Here is a 23,989-nt window from a genome sequence, read left to right on the forward strand (position 1 = left end):
AAACACATATGCAATTCGCGCGCTGTCTGCTGATTGGCGCAACCATGTCTCTACTAACCATGTAATAAACTACTATAAGCCACACAGTGGTTCTCAACAGGTGGGTTAATACAAATTTCTGATGAAAGTAAGTTTTTTTTAAAGAAATGATATAAGGGTTTTTAACTCGTCTCATCATGACAAATTCACATTCGAAATATTGCTAAGCCATTCCTTAACATCCTGTATTTATTACCACAAAAGCATAATACAAAGATGCCATCTTCATAAATTTAAACGATCGAAGATAAGCTCGATTGTAAACTAGTTTTGAGATATTTCGATCATCCATTGAAATAAAAACTAACTTGTTGGAACTGGATGATTAAGACAAATGACAAATAAAACTTTCAAATTCGTCACGACGTTTCGATACTTTGAAAAAGTAAAAATTAATTTGTTAGTATCTTTACAAATGTAATTTCGCTAAATTACATTCAAATTGATGTTAAGTCTGTTCAACTCGGTTTAATTCTTTTTCGAATCAATACTCACTTATTTAACAAGCTTTGGTCAATAAATGTCTAAAATCCACAAAAATAAGTAGAAATTGGTGTACAAAATTGCATAAAAAATAAAACAAAAAATTAAAAATCGTTACTCGGTTTAAAGAGTTTTTGAAAAAAAAATTCTCAAACAAATTCTGCTCAAAAGTGTTGTTTAACTCACTTCAACGAAAAAGTAGCAAGGTAAGTCTAGTAGTACATAATTCATCTAATTTTTTCAGTGTTTTAGCACATTTTCCAGCTAAAAATCTAATCATTTCACAAAATTTCGTTGAGAGTAAGCCGTAAAATCAGCACAAGGTCAAAAATGGTATTCTTTTTAAATTTTGCTTAAATTTTAAGCACATTTTTAAGATCAAAAAAAATTTCAATTGATTGTGACCGAAAAATCACAAAATTTGATCCAAATTGATGTTATTTTGTGCGTTTGAACTTTATTTTGCAAGGTCATGCCAAAATTTTATTCTCGACTTTATATGATTAGTTTCACTCGATTTGAATCGTTTTTGAGTAAAATTTCTTAAAAAATAATTAAAAGACTATAAAAATTAGCGAAAAATGTGTTATTTTTATAGTTTTCAAGTAAGTTAACACGTGTTTGAAATAATATTTCCCAGTTTCCTCGTATTGAAGAACAAATGTGCTACAATTTTGTTAAAAACAAATCGAAATCTCACCAAGTTAGACGTAAATTCTGAGTTATTCCATTTTTAAACATAATCACGGTTTTGAGATAAAATCTTGCTAAGCTACTCGCAAAATCTCAGTTTTATTTTCCCCCCAATTTCGTTAGAAAATACCGAGGAATCACCAATTTAAATTCACAATTATCTAATTTTTTCCTTTTTCTATTTCCAATTTTTTTTTAAACAGAGTGATTAAAAGTCACCCAGTTATACTAAATTGAGTGTTATTTATTAACTTATTCAAGTCTTGTTGAGGTAGAAAGGTTGAAACTAATTTTTTTTCAAAAATTTTCCTAAATATTAGATGAAAAATCTGTGGTCAGATCTAGAATGATTTATTTTGTAAGAACACCTAAAAATTACAAAACAATTAAATGTTAGCTTCTCTCGATTTGATATATTTTTGAGCGAAATTTCGTCAAAAATATGCCAAAAAACTACAAAATTTGGTCGAAAATCATGTTCTATTTTTGAGCTAAAATTTTAAGTCTTGTGATTTCGCCAAAACAAACCAAAAATCACCAAATTAATATTTTTTTATTTTGCGTTTTATTAATAACGCAAAACGTAATAATTTCGCAAATATTTTCAAGAAAAAAAAAACTTCGAAGAATTTAATAAATTTTCAATTTCGTTCAGTAATTCTAAATGGTATCTATTCTAAACAAAATGAAATATCAATCCGCATTTTCAAGATTTTTTAAATTAAATACAAGATGAGTCTGCTAAAAATATTTTTTTATGTATCTCAAAAATTGGTAATCACACAGATATCGGTATTTGTTACTAAATACTTTACATATTTCTCAATTACGAGTAAGTAATTTTTTAGAATCTTATTTTTAAAGTAAATGATTCTTTTTTGAGGCTTGCGTCATTTTTTTACAATTTTTTTGCACAAAAAGCATAAAGCATCGTTTGTCTTGGAATGAAAAAAAAGCTTTTTTTGCTATTATTTTAATTAACTAAAAAGAAATCTCAGAAATTTAAAAATGAAAGAAAAACGTAAAGTAGTCGGAAGAGTACAAGAAAAAAATGTTATTTTTTCAAAAATTTGAACTAACTACTGACTGCTGAGTTCAGGAAAAAACGGAGAAAAATAGCTATTACTGTTACATTCCTCTTTTTTAATCTTTTCTTCTAACAGACCATTATTTTGTTGGTGTTATCCTTTTAAGTTCCTTTAATTTATGCGTGAAAATTTACAGTTTAAGTTTAATGTAGAAAAATGTGCTTTTAAAAAAAATTACCTAAAGGCAAAGCTGAAACTTTCGATACATGAATAATTTTAAATAAAATATGTAGCTACTTTAGAACATTTTAGACACTTTGTATATTTAATTAATATGTCAGATAACAATGACAAATATTTGAAAGTTATGAGTAACAAATAAATGTAAATAAATATTAAGTAAACTTACCTAATCACAACTTTGTAAACGGAGGAATTAGTGATAACCACACAAGTGTCAACTCTTGGTTTCTTTATGTTTAAATCGTCCACAGTTTTAGGCATTTCGTAATGTTTTTCCCTCCTTTGATCTTCTTTACTTTTTCTAACTCTCCCCCAACTCAAATCTGTCAACTTATAAATATTTAAAATTGTCTCTTTTTCAATTGTAAATTGTGCTACAAGGGCATCGGGATTAAATTTCTGAAAAATACTTTTCAGAACAAGAAAATAATAGCTAAAACTTTTAACTAACAGCATCGCCTTCCATCCTACACTCCGACAGTTGATTGCTGATAACCGAAACCACATTTCTTTCGTCATTAACAGTATAAATCAATTTATCAGTCAACAAAAGTGTACTCGTCCCAGTCATTAACTTGTGGACAAACAACGGCGCTGAATCAACATCAACTCCATGCACAGTCAGTAAACTTGTAGGTTTATAAAACGCAGAAAATAAGTAACGATTTCTTGCATATTGTGGTGCAAAAATAGTATCACAAAGACAAGGCAATAGCTCAGGACCTGAATGTGTGGATTCTGAATGTGAAGATTCACTGGCTGTATCGCTCTGACTATCTCTTCTGCCTCCTCTGGCCTCAACCAAACGTTGTTTCAGTGATGCCAATTTATCCACCCCCATTTGTTTTAAATTATATAATCTAGAGCGCGTCAAATCATCTGATTGATTGGTTGACTCAGGAGGCCATAAACAGCCAACTGAGTTTTGTTCGAGTACAAGGCGCCATTGTTGACCACTCTCTCCATTTATCTATTTCCGAAACATTAAATGTAAGATTAAAGTTGTCGTAGCCTAGCATTTTATGTTGGCAACACTGTACATCACATTTAAACGTCAAATAACAGGCCTGATGATTCTGATGCCAGTCTGGTAATTTACTCAACTGTTTTAAAAATCGAATATTTTGCAGAATTAAGTATTTTTCGTTGGACCATAATTGTCACGAACAAAGTTCGATGTTTTATTTATTCAAACTTCCTCAAAAATAATTTCTTAACAAATTAAAGTGCTCAATTTCTGAATTTAACAATTTTTGTACTGTCACTACAAAAACTATCGCATTCATCAGGTGTAACTTGCTGCTAGATAACAACTATCAATAGTTTAGAGAAAGTTTATTATTTATTTTAACAAATAATATCTAATTATTATTAATAATACCTAACTATTAATAGGTAATAATACCTAATGGTCAAATAACTAACTGGTGATTTGTTAAACCGACCCTCAATAGCTTATTTATTTCAATAAATATTAGACAGGATTGAAAAATCGCAAACTGAGGAGAAAATAAGCTTTCATCTATTTTTTCAGACCCTTATGAGCATTTTATTAAGTTTTACAATCAGAAACGCATTTGTTTCGCAAAACTTTGTCAAAAATAAACGTTTGCTTTTGAACTGCCTGAAAAATTCCACTAAAACTAAAAATTTAGGTCAAAATCATGAAATGTTTGTTTTTTTCAAACCAAAAACTCAAAAAGAGATCTGACAAAAAAAAAAACACGACCAAAATGCTAACACAACTTTTGGTCAAAAACTACCTATTTTTTCAAAAATAAAATTAAGTATCAGTAAACAAAATTCGCTCCCAGTTACTTTTTTTTTAATTGTGAATTTTGTCTACTAATACCTAATTAGATAACCTCAATTTGAGGTGTACACTTCAAAGTATTTTGTGAAACAAGCTTATTTCTAGAAATAAACTAGTTTCACAAAACATCATTTTGCTTTAAAAGTAAAAAATCGTTAAAATAGATCAATATTCGCCAAATTAAATTTCCATCAATAAAACTTTAACCTGTTTCACTCAATTTAATTCGTTCGTGTTCATTTAAGTACGGGTATTTAAACATGTGCTAGAACTAAAATCTCAAGGTTTCTTGCAGAAACCTTCCCAAAACAAGCCGAAAATCTACCAAAGCGAGTAGAAATTGACACAATTTTTTTGTTTTTCCAAAATTTGAGTACGTTTTTAAGCGAAAAACGAGAAAGCGAGAATTACTTTTTTGCCTATGTTTGTGGAATTTATACTCAAAGAGGAGCTGAATCAATTCAATTATGGACTATGGTTTATTTTTGTCATTTTTGGACCTGTATTAACAAGTTGTTCCATTATTATAAATAAGTCACCTGTTGAAAAACGATCCAAATAACGTTGATTCCAATTTAATTTGGTGAATTTTTAACTATAGTTTTAGAAAAAAAAGAGTTTTAACTCAAGAAAAGCGGCAATTTGAAAAAGGCAAAAATAACATCATTTTCGCTTTAGTTTGGATATTTTTCGGGTTGTCATTAACAAAATTTTACGAAATAGTATCGTTGAAGGCTGCAAAAATATTATCGTTTTGCAGTTGTTTTGGTAATTCTTCGGTCGGTTTTGGCAAAATTTATGAGAAATACTAAGATTTTCGTTCAAGAACATTTAAACTACGTTTTGTCTTTGATGAAATTTTGCATAATAATTTAGTTTTTTGCTTGAAAACGGACTAAAACCTTCAAAAAGCAAAAATTGAGCCATTTTCTACTTGATTTGGTAATTTTTCGATGTTGTGACGAAACTTTGCAAGAAACCTTGAAATTTTAGTTCAAAAACATATTTAAGCTCTTGGAAAAGGAAAAAATAATACTATTTTTGCTCTTCTTTGGTGATTGGTGATTTCGTGATTTCTGCGTTTAAAATTACATCATTTTATAACCAAATTTGATTTTTTGGCTTAACTTTAATTTATTGTTGGACGTGTTTTGAGAAATAAAATAAATGGGCTCGCAATTTTAGTAACGAACGAAATCGGGTGAAATAAGTTCAAATAACGTTGATTTCAATTTAGTTTGTGAATTTTCAGCTAGTTTTAGAGACAATAGTTGTTTTTATCTTTAAAACGAGCTTACAAATTCTAAAAAGACTAAAAGAACACTATTTTCCGCTTACTTTTTAGTGTTTTCGGTTTGTTTTTTAATTGTGCGAAATAATATCACGTTTAGCTGTAAAATGCACTAATAAAATGTTCGAAAAATGCAAAAATAATGTCATTTTACATTTCATTTAGTAATTATTCGGTCGGTTGTGGAAGAATTCTACAAGAAAAAAAAACGAAATGATATCATATCAAATATGTGGTAAATTTTTTAACGAAATTTTTTGAGAAAAAAAAAACTTTACGTGTCAGAAATTTATTGATTTTTCAATTTATTTTGATTAAATTTTGCGAAATAATTTAGTTTGTTGCTTGAAAACGTACTAAAACCTTCGAAAATTAAAAATAGTGTTAATTGGTAAAACCGGGTTTCGTAATTTTTTGACCGATTTTGGAGAGATTTCTAAAGCAATCTTAAAATTTTAGCTCAAAAATATCTTTAAAACTCCTAATAAGAAAAAATAACACTATATTGTCTTATTAAAAAAAAAAACAGCGATGTAATTGCATTTTGCGTTGTGCTTTTTGCAAATAATTTGGTGATTTCTCTTCAAAAACGTGCCAAATAACACAATTTTGTGTTTTCGACTTATTTTGACAACATTTTTCTCAAAAACGAGCTACATTGAGTAAAACAGGTAGATTCAATCAACTTTTATTTTCATTATTTGTGGATGTGTTTTGACAAGATGTTGCAAATTTAGTACTAAGAAGACCTCTTCAGCACACAGCACATTTTAAGCATTTTGACCTAGTTTTTTAAAGCATATTAAAAAGCCTTTGGAATCACCCTGTTTTTTTATTGGGCCACTTCAGCACACATATGAATACGATTTCGGCCAAACAAATTCCCCTTTAAAAACACTTAAAACTCGTCTTTTTGCCCCTGTTTTTTTGTTGGGCCACTTCAGCACAACAGTTCAAATTTAATGATTCTAGAAATTAACCCATTGAACATATTTTTAATCAATTTCAAATACTTATTGACAGATTTTTCCGACTGGGTAAAACACCCTGATTTTTAAGGTATATTTTAAAATTAACATTTTTAAGGAAAACACCCCGATTTTCAAGGGTAAACTGAAAAACAGAAAAAATCGTGATTTCAAAAACTATAGTTAAAAATTCACCAAACTAAATTGAAATCAACGTTATTTGGATCGTTTTTCAACAGGTGACCTATTTATAATAATGGAACAACTTGTCAAAACACGTCCAAAAATGACAAAAATAAACCATAGTCCATAATTGATTTGATTCAGCTCCTTTTTGAGTGTAACTTCCACAAACTTAGGCAAAAAAATAAACATTTTGCTCAAAATTGTGTTGTTCTTATCGTTATCAAATGTTCTTGAACTAAAATGTCAGATTTTCGCGAGGCCCTGATGAAACAGATCGAATAAAAAATACGAAATTATAGATCAAAAATTACATTATTCTTGGCCTTTTCGAGCGATATAGTTTGTCATTAAATTAAAGCCCAGTAGTGTTAGTTTTGCCATTGTCAGAATTTTAGTCCAATATTTGAACCACATTCTCAAAGTTTTTTACAGAATCTATTCAAATACATTGAAAATTCACCAAATCAAAAAAAAAAGATGACAATATGTTTGCTCTTTTCAAATCTCGTAATCCTGTTAATCTGAATCTGATGTATTTATTTATTTAATTATTTTGGCAAGCCTGTGGACACACTGATTGGCATTTATCACTAATTATTCAATGTTGCCAACTTAACTTCGAAGTCAAAGGCCACTTACCAATAATGAAACAGAGTCTAGAGTATTATCCTGACAAAGTGAGAGTCGCGTCACAGCCTCAGAAATTGCACAACAACCCAAACATCGTCCATCAGTTAGACTTATCAAAGCTATAGCCCCACTTTCATAGCCTACTAGTGCATTCTGATTGCAATCCAAAGTCTGCCACCACACAACACAAGTGGGCTTTGAATCTGGCGTTTGTGAATGCTTTGGAAAATGGGTTACGTCGTTCAGAGACCATTTGCAGTCAATTTTTTGCTTTTTGTCTGTTAAACTTAAAGCGGGAATTATGTACAAGGAACCATCAATTGCTGAAAAAGTCAAATATAAATTATCCATTTTTGATTAGTTTTGTCAAGACTTACAAACAACTAAAAGCCATGTGGCCGTGGGGTCAAAACAAATAGCTTGAATCACTTTATTGGAGTCTGACAACCAAGGAACTCTCTTGATTACTGGAGGTAATTCTCCGTAAGTGTAATGAAGAACGACATCATTGTCGCTACGAAAAACACTTTAGAACATAAGGATACAAGCGGGAATAGCAACTTACCTTGTAATTAGAGCCAATAGTTGTTTGACTCCACTCTCTATCCGAGAACACAGCCTGATTTTTATATTGTTCAATATACACTTTAAGGTGAAGACATCTTGTGCAGCAGTCATTGTCGTCACTTTTAATAGTTCACATTATTTATAACTTTGTGTTTATGATTGTTTTACCTAAAAATCGATAAGTACGAGACAACCTCAATCATTTAAAAATCTGACGTTTGACGTTTAGCTCTTTGACAGTTGACAGAACGCAAAACATTTCTCACCAGTGGCGTAACATATATAGATAATAAGTCAATTGACCATTAAACGATAAAACATTTAAATAAATGTTAACAAAATTTATAGATGCAAACCTCCGACATCATCTAAAATTAATATCAAATTTACATGATTTTCAAAAATTAGCTATGATCGTGGAGAAAATGTTTTAATGATTCAAACAATGTCTACTTTCGGTTCGCTTTCATACAAACCATTATAGGGAAATGGACTAACCTGTTACCATGACAACTCTTATAAAAGTTAATGCAAAGACACAATTACTTTTATGAAAGTGAACCAAATGTATATTTTTTGCATTTTTGGATGTATTAGCTGTTCCAAAACTATAAAAACGCCAACGTCGCATTTTACTAAATTATTTTCTTAAATAAGATTAATAAAATTCTAAAATGTTTCTCATTGAAACTATAAATAGCTACTATTCCCTTGAAGTGCGTGAATAATTTATAACTGCTAATTTTGAGAGAAAATGCGATGCGACGGTGACGTTTTTATAGCTTTGAAACAGCTAATAACTTTTTATTAAGCAATTTTGCTTAGTTTTTGAAATAACTTGATTTTTGTCAAGACACGCTCCTTAACATTTTTTAGAGTTGCAAAAGAAATGTTAAAAATTACAAAGTCTCTTTCCTTTATTAAAAGTAGAACCATAAGTTCACATATTTTTACGTTCTGCCATTTAGAGTAAGGAGTCGTATTATAAATATTATGCCACGATATCAATAATTTTACGCCTGTAAAATGCAAAGAGAAATATACTATCACATTTAAAAATTACTCTAATGATTTTATTAGTCAAGTTAACAAATAATTTATCGACTAAGAACAACGTGAAAGTTAAGAGCATTCTTCCCAGGCAAAAAGAAAATAAGGATGAGTTATATAATTTATATTTAGATAGATAGATTTATAACTCATAGATTTCTTAGAAACTTATAAAGAAAAGAATAAAGAAATTATTAATTTGTGAAATAAAAATAAAAAATACACAACAAAAATGTTTTGTTTCGGGTCGGCACAAAAATAAATATTTCTAGTTGAGTAAAAAAAGAAAAGGGCCTAAAAGATGGAGAATTAATTACATACAATATGATGATAAAGAAAAAATATACATTTAGCAGACCCACTTTGTATTCAATTAAATGATATTTTTATTGAACCAATAAATCACTGAGGGTATTTCAAACGACTGGTATGTTTCCTGAACATGTCATTCAAACTTAGTTTCACAATTACCATATTTTTCAAACTGTTAAACTATAAATAATTGTTTTAATTCTGCAAAATGGTATTAGCTTACAAAACTATGTAAAGGCCAACGTCGCATTTTCTCTCAAAATTAGTTGTTATATTTTTGTTGCACTTCAGAAAATTATTAGCTAATGTAATTTATAGTTTCAATGAGAGATCTAATTTTAAACGACAGTTTTTCTGTTAAGAGAGCAAAGCCCACATTTCTGCATTGTTTCCAAATAATTAGTAAATTGGTTAGATTTAAATTAATTTAAAACTATTTGGCGCTGAGACGGTATAACGCTCGAAGCGCCCTCATTTTTACTCTGTAGGATTATTTTTTTGGGTTCAGAAAATCCTGCGACTTTGTTTCTTGTTTCGTCTCACAAGTTACGATTGTATATAAGACCGAAAAAATGTTGTATAAGACAAGTGGGTAAAGAAATTTTATCCAGTCAAAAATATTATTCACTATTTTTTCGTAAACAAAATTCGTCTTTGTTCATTTTACCATAAATAAGATGATGCAGGGGGTTTATTATTAATTGTATAAGTTTATTGAAATGTTTTTCTCAAATAATAGGTAACTGTTTAGTTTAATAGCACAAAAATTATGATGAGATTTTTGTATTGATTGAGAATTTGTAATAAAAGTGTGATAAATTCTATCGTCACTTTTTAGGATGTTATACTGTATAATTGTATGAAATGGTGGCTCAAAATTCGTCAGCAGGGTTCAGAGGTGTGACCCAGATTCTTCTTTCACACAAAACTGTTGAATTAATAAAAAAAGTATCTGTACTTACAACGCTGTTTTATTGATTTTGTAATCTACATTTGAAATTAAATATTGTACATTAGTAAATTACAAAAATGTTTACTATGTACACTATGTTGCAAGTAGGTGTCTATTTGCTGCTGTCCTTTATCTGGAAATAAAATAGTAAATAGTAAAAAATTAAAATAATGTCCTCACCTTCTCTGTTTAGCGAATGAAATGTGTGGGGTGTAAAGAAATATGCGTTAAATTTAGTAAAGTTATATTTAATAATAAAATTGAAGAAGAAATAAATTAACTTGGTTTTGAAAACTTTTACTGTGTATTCATACACACTTATTTACAACGGTAGATATACCAAAGAAAAAACTGTGAACGTTGTATAAAATAAAAGTATAGATACAAGTACATAAACAATAAAGTAACGATACATTTTGCGGTTTTTTTGCTACTAAGACATGACTTCTTAGTTAATTTCTTATCACAATGTCTGTGGCGCACCACCCACACAAACAGCACAGTATAAATAAGTAACATGTATTTTAATTATTTGCGAGTTTTACTTATATCGGACATGTTTGGCATTCACTTCTTATATTGCAGCTTCAATTTATTTACAAAACAATGATGACGAAGAATGTACGAAGACCTACACACAACCCTAATTATCAGCTCTGCAATGTACACTGTGCACTGTACAAACTAGCTCCGTACATTTCCACATCACTTGGTACACTTTAAACAACTGTTCGGATATTTGAGACATTTTCATGCAAAATTACAATAACCCCACTAACAAGCTTTCGAATATTTATTTATATTGTTCACAGTGCGGCACTTGACGTTTTTTGAAGTGGTTTCAAGCTGCCATTGTTCAGAAAACGCCACATTTTAACCACGAAAAACCAATAAATCTGCGGTTAAATTTAATAACAAATATAAAGTTACGCATTAATAGAAAAAATGCAAATCACAATGTGCCGTCCGTCCACTGTCTCAAATATTGAGGTTATTGACTTTTATTACTACAATTACGCCCTAAAATGTTTAGTTGTTTGAAACGAATGTCGTAGGAAAAATGTCTCAAAGCTGCTGCTGGGAAAAAATGCGCTTATTAATCGGCTTAATAAGCGGCCATTTTTACGTTATGTGGGGATACAAACATGAGCCTTCTGTATATGATACACTATTTAATGAAGAGGAAAGAGGACGCAGCGAACCAAATACACACTATAGTACAAAGCAAGGTCACTTCAAAAAATAACTTAACGTTCTATGACTATAGCTTAGAAAGGAAACATACAGACTATTGTTCTGTTTCTGTACTGAACTGGACTGAGTCGGTTCTCATTATAAAGGTAGATATTCAACCAAATGTACACAACAATTATGTATATTGCGTTTAATCCATACATATGAGGAAAGTAGCCAGAGAGCGAGTTATACAAATAACAGTGTTGCTTTAGAGTAGTAGTACACTAAGTTTCTAGTTCTCGATCCAACCTTTATAACAAAAACCCTTGAAGGGAAGCGTAAGCAACAAGAGAAAGAAGTTGAAGGAGTCCTTGGATCGCACCACACACTGGGCGTCTTTTTTCCACATTCGCACACTCGAAATAACAACATTTTCACCACAACTTGTTCTTCAATCTTGGTTTTTCAGCGTCCCACTAATAATTAACTAATTGTTGTTTTTATGAGTAGTATTTTAGACATATGAATTAAATAACTTAAATAAACACAGCACTGCACTAAGATGAAGAGGAAGCGTTCATTGCTCCAAATAGTCCCGTTGAAAATGAGCCCGCCTGTTGTTGTTGCTGTTGCTGCTGCTGTTGTTGTTGCTGCTGCTGCTGTTGACTCGATGCTACACGCGAATGCTTAGGCATAGGGGGCTGCAAATACTCGTGTTTGGCTAGTGATAAAACGTCAATACGGTCCTCCTTTCGATACGCCAGGCAGCTTCGAATGAAACTCTGAAACAAAACATTTCATAAACAAATGCATTTAACAATTATCTTAATTATTATTTTACTTATATTAATAATAGTTATTATTATCAATAGTGAAATGACAAAATCATACTACTACTAGTACCTGGGACGTCACAATAGTACAGTATAATGTCGGTAGTCAAAATTAATACGTGTTTTTTCCAATTTTTTATTAATTGACAATTTTAGTGTTGAAAATGAGGATTTGGAATTTAAAATCAAACGATTACTAAGCACGTTCTCGTGAATGTTTTAAGAATTTTTTTGTATGTTTGATAATAATGATAATGTCAGAATTGTTAGATTACATTGTATTCTCTCCTTCAGTGATGAAAAAGAAGTACTGAAGAAACATAGTTGAAAAATGCATCGTTTTCTTTTTAAATTCCAAATTCTTCAAATATTTTTTAATGTTAATTGAAATTATTGCATTAAAATCAGTTACGATTCGTCTAGATTTTCGTTTAAAAATCTATTTTTTTTAAGAAAAATGTAGTGTAGTGTTTAAACCTTAAAATCATTTAAAAAATCTTAACAATTTTGTTGAATCACTATGTATATTTTCATCTTAATTGATAGAAGATACATATTATTAAGAATGTTGTTATTCCGTTTGATTCTGTAAGTTGTCTTACACGTAACACTACTTGTTTGTAATTTTTCATTAAAATAAAACTTTTGCTCATAACATTACACGTGCAATCTCGATCAATTAATAAGCACTTAATTCTGAGTTAAACACAAGGTCGTGCCATCTGTCAGATATTCGATAATAATACGTTTAAAAAACCAAAATCTACAAATCAAATTTAGTCGAAATTCATTGTATTGTTTAACAAAATTATTATGGACCAAATAATATACAACTATTTGTAGCAACAGAGATCAAATTTTGCCCGTTTTTTTTCACCAACATTTTAATTAGAAGAAATTAATTTAAAAATTTAAATTAATCGATTAAAACACAAATCACAATGAGTTATAATTAGTAATCAACTCGAAAAATATAATAATCTAAAAATTTTAAAAAATTGTGTTATAATTTTAAGGCTATTACACAAAATTTTAAGCATTACAATGATTAATAAAAATTTTGAAACTTATTCAAAGACTTAAATCTTAATTAAAGTTTGATAATATGGACGGTACTGAAATATTATTATACGAGTTTTATAAGTATTCTGACACGAATAGTTTTGGAACACGACGAAGGAGTGCCATAATTAAGTTTTATAAAGTACCAATACAACTCCTAAAAATTTACTAAAAGGAGTTGCACAAAAGTTCTCTTTGTGAAACTACTTTCAGTTTCACAAAGAACATTTTGTGAAACCAAAGCAGAAAAAAAAATCTTCCAAGAGTATTTAGTTCTAAATGTTAAAATAAACTGAGACAATCGCAGTATTGAAACAGTATTTTGATACGCAGTATTATTGTTGTTACGTGAAGTTCACCGAACTGCAGTGTCAATAAAAAATATGTAATTTCGGTCAATTTACCTTTGCTTATAAGATTTTTTGTTTAAAAATTGAAAACTTATGAAAAATTAACACAATAATTTGAAAAAAAATAACTATATTAAGGTAAATCAAAACATCGACAAAAGTCATTAAATTTGTAACCTAGAAAGATTTGAAATTCAATTTAAATAATTAATACCTTGCGTTGTTAACCTTTAAGACCACAAAATTTATTTAGATTTCACCCAAAGACAATCATTTGTAATTATAAAAGTGCAATAAGAATAATAATAATAATAAGTGCCTTATAAATCCATTTAAAAAAGAAAATCCCTTGACAAAAAGTAAAAAACAGGTAGTATTATTTTTTAAAACACCAGTTTATCCAGAAATTTGGTTCATTAATTAATTAACTAAAACTAAACCAATTTCCCTAGCTTGGTAGACTTGTAACATGGTTGTAATTATAATTATTGAGCTAAAATCAACTCAAAAAAAAACAAAACTAGAAAATATTTATAAAAATAAGCTGAAACTAGGCCAATCTTAAATAAAAACAAGCATCATGATGACGTTCATAATTATTTAAATTTAAACAAATCATTGCGAAAGCGTTAACTAAGTACCATTTAAAGCTCAAAAAATCAAGAATAAAATGTTACGATACAAAAATTATCAATAATTTTCTTCAAGTTACGAATCGAAACAAGTACACTTCTATGCTGAAATGAGTCTAAAATCAATTGACCTGAATTAATAATGGCAGACAAATACTTTTATCATCGTAAAAGTTTAATAACCATCATCGATCTAATCATAACGCAATATTTATGATGCAGATAAACGGAATATCTACTCACCTTAGCTTCATTTGTTACTGCCGGTTTATTAGCGAACTGAACTTCCGTCGCCTTTAAGATCGTATTTTCTTCTAAAATTGTCGCTTGAGATTGGTTGTGCCCGAACGGTTTTTTGCCATATAGACATTGATAAAAAATCACGCCCACACTCCATACATCTACTTTCGAAGAAATTTTCGGAGGATTTTTCCCAACTACGAAACATTCAGGCGGTAGATACCTAAGAGAAAACAAAATTATTTTTTTTGCTTTACGAAAGCAAAATAAAACTCACCAATAGGTACCAGCTCCTTGCGATGTGAGGTCCATACCGTGATCAGGATTGTAATTTTCCTCATCCATTACTTTACTCAAACCGAAATCGGTGATCTTGATTTCGCCACAGACATTACCTTCCGTGAGCAAAATATTGCCGGGTTTGAGATCGTAATGAATCACGGGTGGCTTAATCTCATTCAGGTACTTTAAAGCTGACACAACCTGCATTATTATAGATCTCGCTTCTCTCTCCGGTATTGTCTTATGCTGGAAACAAACACAATATTATAGAACAGACGAACGGTTGGATAAACAAATTAGAACAGTGTGAGGGGAATCAGTCCCGTCTTGAAACATGTAACCACCATAGGTAGGTCTGGCACAAGGGTATCATCACAAAAAATTTCTTTTTTTGCATTTTTTTAGTTGTAGCCGTTTGATATTAAATAAAAATAATTGCGGCAAAATATGAATATCTGTAACATCTTATCCCCGAACTACACCCCTTTTCGCAATATTAACTTAGAATTAAGATTAAAATCGTTTTCATAATAAAATTATCTAATTTGAACTTATGCCTTTGTTGAACACCACTTTTTAAGCCCAATCAGAAAAAAACTTTTCTATGCCAATAAAAACAAAGTGGGGCAGAAACAAATCCAGTGTAATGAAATAAATAACGTATTGTTTTTTCCTTTGTCTGGCTAAGCCTGTTGGTATAATATGCAAGAAAATACTTTAAAAAAAATTCAATTTTTATTAAAGACTAAATAATAAAAATTATTAAAATCGTCAGATGAAATGATTCTTTTTAGTCTGAAAGGTACAAAAAACTAAAAAATGATTCAAACCCATTTACAAAAATTTGGCGGATATTAGCTACTTCAGGAATAAAAATAAATAAGACTACGATGTTGTTAAAAAGTTTTCTCTGACTGACTGTTTTCATGAGGTCGGTTAAAATTAGTGAAAAATAAAAAAAGAATCGTCAAACTGAATACCGATACAAAAAACTAGAAAATTTAATAAGGCATTATGACAAAAAATCATTCTTGAAATTAGTTCATTCTGAAGTAAAATAACGATGATTATGATTCTGTTAATAAAACTTTATTTTTGTTTCCCCATGGTCTTATTTAATTTTTTCTACCTCGTTCAAAAGTATTCTGCTTCACAATCCTTCAGTGGTTACTAGATAAATTCTATTTTTATGAAAATCAATTGGTATTAATCAATAGGTACTCCTTTTACAAATTTAATGAAACTTAAGTATTTCTATTCTTTAAAGAAAGCTACTGTGTTTTAATTTAGAAACTTGATATCTCATTTGTAACAAAACTTTATAAAATATCCGTTACCTACTGATGAATTATATTGTCATTAATACTGAACAAGTTTTTTGTCTCAAAATTATAATATAGCTACATACCACAGAACCATTACGATTAGTTATTAAATTAAATATGTCCAAGACCAACACTACATTTCTTGCACATTATAAATTTTTCAAATAAAGTGGATTTTAAAAAAAATAGTGACCATACTAAAATATTTTTTTTGAGAATAAATTTGATAAAAACCAACAACTTTGGTGCAATTTTCTTTTCCCAATTAACTAGCTTATCAATTACAATAAGAAAAACACTCACCTGCTTTAAATAAAAATCAAGATCATGACCATCACAATATTCTAGAACTGTACAGAAGGAATTTGCATCTATTTCAAAAACGTCATATAATTTTACTACACGAGGATGATCTAAAGCCTTATGGATATTGTACTCCCTTAACGCGTGCCTGAAAAAGAAGTGAACGATTTAGATTGTTGACAATTATGAAAAAAAAAATGAATACAAAAATTGACGTCGATTTTTACCACTCACTTGATATAGTTGGCTTTTTTATCTTCTTTCCAGTCTTTATTGAGTTGGTGAACTTTACAGGCCACATATCTCTGTTCTTTAAGGTCAAAAGCCTTATGCACTTCACTAAACCCACCCTTGCCCAACAACATTAACAACAAATATCTATCATTGAGCACTGGATGGTTATTAAACCTAGACTGATCCTCGTTGTGAATACGTTTCAATTCCCTTATATGAAGATTACGTTCCCGTTCGAGCTTCTCCATCTCTAACTGAAGATCGGAATCTTCCTTTTTCAAGGCGTTTTGTCTTAATTTCAAAATTTCGTCAGCTTCGTAATACTCTTGCAGCGTCAAAGAACCAGGAACAGCGTCCGGCTTCAAAAAACCCGAATCCGTCCCGTTATGCATAGCGTTCGAGTTATTTCTTTTCCTACTGCTTTCATTGTTTGAAGGCCTTTTCTTCAATAATAACTTTTTCTGTCTGTCGATTTCTTCCCGCTCCGCTGTTATTTCTTCCTGCCGCCTGCTTAAACAAACAACAGATTTAATACACAATTCTGGAAAACACGTAACGTTTAAATTAATTACCTCGCCAACTCCTGAAACGCGTGACCATCAGTCCAATTTTCTTGAAATGTTGCCCCTACCCTTTGCGTTACGAACTGACCCAGCCTTAGCCTATTCTGCATGCATTTCTGTCGTGCTTCTTTCTTCTCTATAGAACTTTTTTCTTTGAGCAGTTTTTTCACCACCTCGATGCATTTATTTATTTGCTGTTTATGTTGGTCCGTCGCTTTTTGTTGGGTTGATATTTGGTGTCGATATTCTTCATTTTGCCGATTCAGTTCTTCAATTTTGTTATTTCGAACTTCGAGATCCGATGACGCTTGCGTCTCGAACTCCTGTATCCTCTGACACGTTAATTCAGTCTGTAACACAACAAAATAAATGTATTATTTTCCACAAAAACTTACAAAAAATTAATTTAACAAACAACGTTTATTTCAGTTGGTAGTGCATGTTATCGTATAATCACGTATCATACAGTGGTGATTAATTGTCATCATATAAAATAAAATTTAAACCTCCACAACAGTTTAAAAAATACAAAAACGTAAATTGTATTTCATAAAGTTTTTTTTTTGAAAATTCAACTAAGAAAAATTTGCGAATTTATTTTATAAAATATTACAAATTTTGTTAATGCTCTCACTGATACATCAACACGTTGCACAGTTTTATATTAGCAACGATAAATGTAGTGATTTGGTTAAAAAAGAAATTCCATTGAACAACCTCTTCAATGTAATGTAACTTTTGTAAATACAATTTTTTTTAATAAATCCAGATAATTATTTTCTTATTTGTTTTATACAATTTTAAAATTTATTGAATTTTTGCTTTGCTTCAATTCCGTTATTATCTCTCCGTTAATTTCTTCGTTAAAAAAAGTGTTTTTGATGATTAGTGTTGTTAGGTTTAAACTGGGGTTAAAATGTTGAAATATGTCTGGGCATTTTTACAAAGAAAAGCACTACTAGTCAAAGAATTTGAAAACTTTCAAAATTAGTAATATTCCATATAAAAGAAAACAAAACTTCAAAATCCAAATCTAAAATGTCTAAAAAATATTGCCATATAACTAAGACTAAACCGCTCTATAAATCTGGAAGCGACATGCAGTAAAAGACTCACTACATTAAAAACATTTTGTTGAAACAAGAATGAAGAATTGCAAAATTAAATTCAAAATGTGTCATTTTACGATAAACAGTTACAAAAGTTACAAGTTTCAAAAGATTTTGTCAAAACAAGGCATAAAGAAAGTCTTCTATCGAAAGGTTTATTTTTGTTTTTGTTTTTGAATAAAAAAAATTGAGGATTTCGCGATATTAAACATAAATGCGTTATTTTTTTTAGAAAAAATGTCTAAAATTAGTTACTTAACCGGGATTTGAAATTGAAAAACACATTTTGTCAAAAAAAACATAGCTAAATCATTATAGTTGTGCCTTTCGATAAGTATTTAGTGAGAAACTAATTGAATAATAAGATCTAAAATAAGTTATATTTGCTTCTTTAGATGATCTAAGAGCGTGTTCCAGTAAGGAACTCATTATTGAATTGAAGCAAGTAAAAAATTACAAACAAACAAAAATACAAAATTAAGTGTTTTGACAGAAATAGAACATAAAAGTAAGTCTAAAACGTACTGTTCTGTTTTAAGAGCGTGTTTCATTGAGACATCCGATAAATTAAAAATATTTTAGCAACACATGCAAAGAAAATTGCAAAATTAGGTCCAAAACGCGTAATGTTTTGACAAGAAATTTACAAAATCCAAAATATTTTGCCACAACAAAACAGAAAAATCGGTCAATTACAATAGACATAAATTGAAGATGAAGAATTAAACTGAGTGAGATGCTAGGTGAAATGTTTTAATTACAGCGAATATAAGACCGTTTTTCATAGAAAAAATTACTTAACTAAAAATATTTAGCCCAAGAAGACAAAAAGTTGTAAAATAAAGCCTTAGATGTGTTTTTGCGATCGTTTTGAAACAGTATTCTTCGAGTAGAAAAAACTTTCCAAAGCAAAACAATAACATCTCTAAATTGGATATAAAATGAGTTGTATTTGCGCCTTTTAACAGTAAAAAAGGGTTTTTTCGTAAGAACTGAACGATTTTGCTAAAACAAAGCAAAAAGTAGCAAAGTATGAAAATTATATTTTGAGAGAATAAAATCGAACGTTAAATTAGGGCTGAAATGTAACAAGAAAAAAATTGCAGAAGTAAAAAAATGCATCATTTTTAAACAATACTTATAATAATAAATCAAAAGATTTGCCGATTCGAGTCATCAATAAGGTTTAAAATGAGTTTAACATTATTTAGACAGATTTAGAACGTTTTTCAGTGAAAAATAGAGAATAATAAGTAAGAAGAGTCTGACCGTTTTAAATTTACGAACTCCAGAAGAACAATGAACCATCAAATGCGTTTTTCAAACAATAAAATATGAAGAACCTGACCGGTTTCAAATGATAATTCTGTGCTAAATTCACATTATTCAACTTAGACCAGTAGCAAATCATAACAGAACATGACAGTTGTTCATTTTCATAAATCTAAGTAACCGACCACCTTTTAATACATAACGGTTTTAGAACCAATATTCAACAAAATAATCGTTTAATTAAACGCTTACAAAACAAAAAGTACGACTTTCTATCAGTTCTCTAAGCAAAAAACTGTTTTCTCTTGTTGCATTATATGAAATGTAAATTTTGTAGAAAATCTGCAATAACAATTACCTTTACTTTAAAATATAATAAAGTAAACAAAGCAAAGTTCATAGATTTATTAGCCGATAACAGTATTTTAAATAGAATAAAAAGTGATTAGCAATAAAACAAACCGACTTTGTTGAGGATAAAATTTTCCATTTATGACACTTTTTTGTCGTGGAGGCCACTTGGGTAAAAAATTTAATCAAGGCAAGAGATACACATACCTGTACTTGTTTGTTAACCATAACAGGTAGGGGCAACCGTGGCGGTTGTTTATAAAAATCATAAGGAACCGTAGTGACTTGGGGGGATGGCAGGCCCACCTGTTGAGGTGATGGAGGAAACTGTAACAAGAAAACTAAATAACAAAACATTTAAAAAAAACTCGATGCGTTTGATTAATTATGTATTGTAATCAGTTGGTAGTGCATGATCGAAAAATAATCACTGGTTCATACTTTGGTGAAATTGTCATCATGTGAACATCCATCAGTCTTTAAAAAAATATATAGGTTTTACTCACCATTGGATAAGGAGTTTGTTGAGGCGACGGACTTTTCGCCCCTCCGTGTCTAATAGGACTATTTCCAGAATGTTTAAAGTAATCATTAATTTTCTTATCCGAGGTAGCGTTTCGCACGCCTTTTCCGGGCGCGCCGCCACTGTCGTCCGCTTTTCTTTTCCTCTTCCTTTCGGAAGGAGTTCTCGGCACCTTCTCCGGAGTATTGGGGTCCACCTCTTTGTCGCTATGAGACGAACCTTTAAGAAAAACTAGATAATTTCAATCTCGATAGGAACAAATCGGAATTTCATTGTCCTCGATTCGTTCACCTCATTGCATAATTAGCGTTTCTAAAATGTTACTTTTGATGTTATTACAGAACACGAAGGAAATCATCCTAAATCTGATACTGGTGTTGCTAAAAATATCGTGCATATAAATATATTTCAACCGTTCCAAAAATAAGACCGAGGAAGATAATTCCCCAAAAACGCGTTTTAAGGAAACGAATCATTTCTTTCCACTTAATAGAGTGGCACTTGTATCTAGTTTCTATGTTTGAAACTTGATACAAGCAGCGACAATAATGTATAAACAACTTAATAAATGTTTATTTTCAAGGTGAAAATGGTCTAGAACGCCATTACTGTCTCTCTTCCAAATATGCTAAACTTCTATATACCTGTACTCATATTGGAGTCTTGGCTATGTACGGGTTGATGGGTTGTGTTGATCGTAGACTGCGGTGCCATCTGTATCTGAGATCCAGCTGACATCTGTAACAAGAACAACAATTCGGATGAGTCTGGCGAAAATTTTGATCTCTCGTTTTAAAATTGTACAATCAGTGAAGTATGCAGCGGACGTTTTCAGGTTTGCCAGTAGTCGTGGTATCGTGGAGTGAATATTTTGCTTGTCGAAAGAAATCCGCGGATTCGCACACTCGACACCGGAATGTATTATTACGGCTTGTCCATTTTAATGTTGTAAACTCCATATTAAAACGAAACTGTAACCAATTCGCGCAGGATCATCGTCCACGACGTCATTGATAGAGGAATAGAAATTTTAATACGACTTAAAACTTATACACCTACTACTTGAAGCGGACATGATCGTGTTATACCTGACACGGTGTGAAGAATCTCGTCGCTATGTTGGTTTTAATTGGCGAGAGTTGAAGGAACTATTTTTTCATCGACTTTAACAACCGAACGTCAACATCAAAACTAAAATGAAATGAGTCACTAGTCACCGATTTAGACTGCACGCAGGGAGAAGTCGAATTATTCTTCGGTGTACCGTTTACGTTAAAAGGGTCCGCCGTGTGCGCCATAAGCCCAACAATCCCATTATACACCGACAAGATAACATTTGAACTCGTATTCAAGTTAGCAACATTATGTTCAAGCACATTATTCGTAAAAAAATGCTCTTTATCACACGTACAGTTTATAATTTGGCCGATAAGAACGCCACCGATAACACATTATGTCTTTCCTACTAAGCGACGCCCCAAAACTTTTTACCACTATCGAGCACAAGGTAACACGACCGATATCATCTGCTTCCTCTTACACGTGAAAGACACACAATAGCTAACCAAACAGATCAAAATGTTGGTCACCAACAACCCCTCAAAACACGTTTTTCAATCTAAAGAAACTCTCTTCGGCCTTGCACACCTAAAACTGGTCCTATTTTAGCAATATATTTAAAATTCGTTATTTTAACACAAAATATTTCTTATCGTTTGTTATTCATCTAAAACAGTCACGGTCACAAACATCAAACCCAAAAGTCCACGTCAAAACCGAACAAGATAAGGGAAAGATTGCCAACGAAAACAATACCAAATGATAAAAAACCAAATGAAATTTTTCGACTGCAAACGAACAAAATATTCAGCAAAAACAAATTTCTTATCATTTCATAATTTATCAAAATATGATGTATACTACTAGACTTAATAATAATTATTATCGAAGTGAGACAACGGATGTTATTTATAAAAACATGTACTCGAGAGGAGTGACATGAAAAATCATCTGATTATCCTTGACCTCTTGTAGCATAACCCAAAAACTTTCCTCATTTTTTCAATCAACTATGAATGAAACATAGCATGTTCTACATTCAAAAATTAAATATTATGTGCAACGCCTACGCCGTGGAAATGATATTCTTGTAGTTATTCTAACATGAAATGTGATGGGTTCCTACCTACGAAAGTAATGAATAAAGAGGCACCCATTTAGGAGGTAAAATATAAACCATAACCAACGTCGCTTCTTCTCAGGTACACTAATTTAATAATACTTGAATACAATGGAGGCAGGGGCTTACCACCCCAATATTACAATAAAAAAAAGTGGAAACACAGCTAGCCAGTCGTATCGCATACGTAAATATCGAGTCCGGACGAAGTGAAATAATTTCCTTGTCACGGGCTAATCAATGCAATATGGTCGTGAGTCTGCTTACGCCATCATCGCATTATTGGACTTGGGGGCCCGTTGTGGCAGCACACAGCAAGCGCAGACATTTTTAGAACGGCTAATAAAGCAAAGGCCTCCTCCTTGGCGTTCATCGACTACTTACTACTGAGAGAGCTGTGTGTGCGACCATTCAGACCAGGTAAAAGACATATAATAGAATGCTTAATAATGTAGGTTATCGACCCATACGAACACCAACCAACCGGCCGGGCTCACTTCCAACTGCTGAGACTTCGGAAAAGCTCGCCATATTTTTTTTGAAAGTGCTATACCACGTATCACGCACAATTCACATCGACAAGTTCGCTGCAACCATGACTATTTTAGGAGAGAGACACTGGTTTGAGGAGGAAAAAATCAGGGGAAAAATCGGTTGTAAAAAGCACCGAGAATAAGGTTTTGATGCTTGCGAGCAGGCGATCCATCTGTAACATTACATCTGAATCAGTTTCTTACGTACGTCATTTTGGGCGTGTAAAGTTCTCGATTTCGCTAACATCAGATTGAAACAGTGGTGGAAGAAGAGGAGGTGGAGGAGGGTGCAATATTGATTATTCCGGAGAAGTTGGACACCCCTATCGTGTACGCGACCTTTCTGTAAGTACACTCTTGGTTGGCTGTTTAGAAAAGGCACATCTTGGTCGTCGGTTGGCATTCAATTATGAACGGAACTGTACTCCGAGAGTCTAGCGTTATAGAGAAAAGGATATTCAACGGAAGAAGAACCCACCTCATGTTTAAAATACTCAAAAGAACGGGAATCCAACCACACACACAACTCAAAAATATTGCCCATGTCCTTAAATAGAAAGAAAAAATCGCGTGTACAAGTGTCGAGCATGAGTGCCTGTCCACTCCCATCAACTCCACGCAATCTCGATCACGACGTCGCCTACTCACATGGAAAAGAGTTCGTGAGGCGACCAATAATCACAAAATTTGCAACGAGGAAAAAACGTTTTACTTAATTATAATCAGGATGATTAAGAATCGACGATAACCTCCCTGGAAACGACGAC

At 31.1% G+C, this 23,989-nt stretch overlaps 2 protein-coding genes across 12 annotated transcripts in view; both read right to left on the minus strand.

Annotated features, from left to right (window-relative positions):
• ca (claret) overlaps positions 1 to 8,183 on the minus strand; it is a 29,543-nt gene extending 21,360 nt beyond the window's left edge. Inside the window, exons 1-5 of the mRNA XM_064354992.1 lie at positions 7,940 to 8,183; positions 7,752 to 7,888; positions 7,384 to 7,697; positions 2,938 to 3,456; positions 2,653 to 2,885 (exon numbers count right to left, since the gene is read on the minus strand). Coding sequence (XP_064211062.1) covers positions 2,653 to 2,885; positions 2,938 to 3,456; positions 7,384 to 7,697; positions 7,752 to 7,888; positions 7,940 to 8,052 — 1,316 coding nt within the window. The 5' untranslated portion in view covers positions 8,053 to 8,183. The remainder of the gene's footprint in view (positions 1 to 2,652; positions 2,886 to 2,937; positions 3,457 to 7,383; positions 7,698 to 7,751; positions 7,889 to 7,939) is intronic.
• Positions 8,184 to 10,482: 2,299 nt separating this feature from the next.
• Tlk (Tousled-like kinase) overlaps positions 10,483 to 23,989 on the minus strand; it is a 42,712-nt gene continuing 29,205 nt past the window's right edge. For 9 of the 11 annotated variants that reach the window (XM_015984724.2, XM_008194483.3, XM_008194510.3 and 6 more), the window contains 9 exons: positions 21,155 to 21,248; positions 20,494 to 20,729; positions 20,195 to 20,314; positions 17,265 to 17,605; positions 16,693 to 17,202; positions 16,459 to 16,606; positions 14,826 to 15,076; positions 14,552 to 14,771; positions 10,483 to 12,213 (listed from right to left, as the gene is read on the minus strand). In XM_015984724.2, the coding sequence (XP_015840210.1) occupies positions 11,989 to 12,213; positions 14,552 to 14,771; positions 14,826 to 15,076; positions 16,459 to 16,606; positions 16,693 to 17,202; positions 17,265 to 17,605; positions 20,195 to 20,314; positions 20,494 to 20,729; positions 21,155 to 21,248 (2,145 nt within the window). In that variant the 3' untranslated portion in view covers positions 10,483 to 11,988. Of the gene's footprint in view, positions 12,214 to 14,551; positions 14,772 to 14,825; positions 15,077 to 16,458; positions 16,607 to 16,692; positions 17,203 to 17,264; positions 17,606 to 20,194; positions 20,315 to 20,493; positions 20,730 to 21,154; positions 21,249 to 21,598; positions 21,728 to 23,989 lie in introns of those variants that run through there. The other 2 variants (XM_008194539.3, XM_008194490.3) reach the window with 2 other exon arrangements.

Source organism: Tribolium castaneum, chromosome 2 (assembly GCF_031307605.1).
Source record: "Tribolium castaneum strain GA2 chromosome 2, icTriCast1.1, whole genome shotgun sequence".
Taxonomy (NCBI): domain Eukaryota; kingdom Metazoa; phylum Arthropoda; class Insecta; order Coleoptera; family Tenebrionidae; genus Tribolium; species Tribolium castaneum.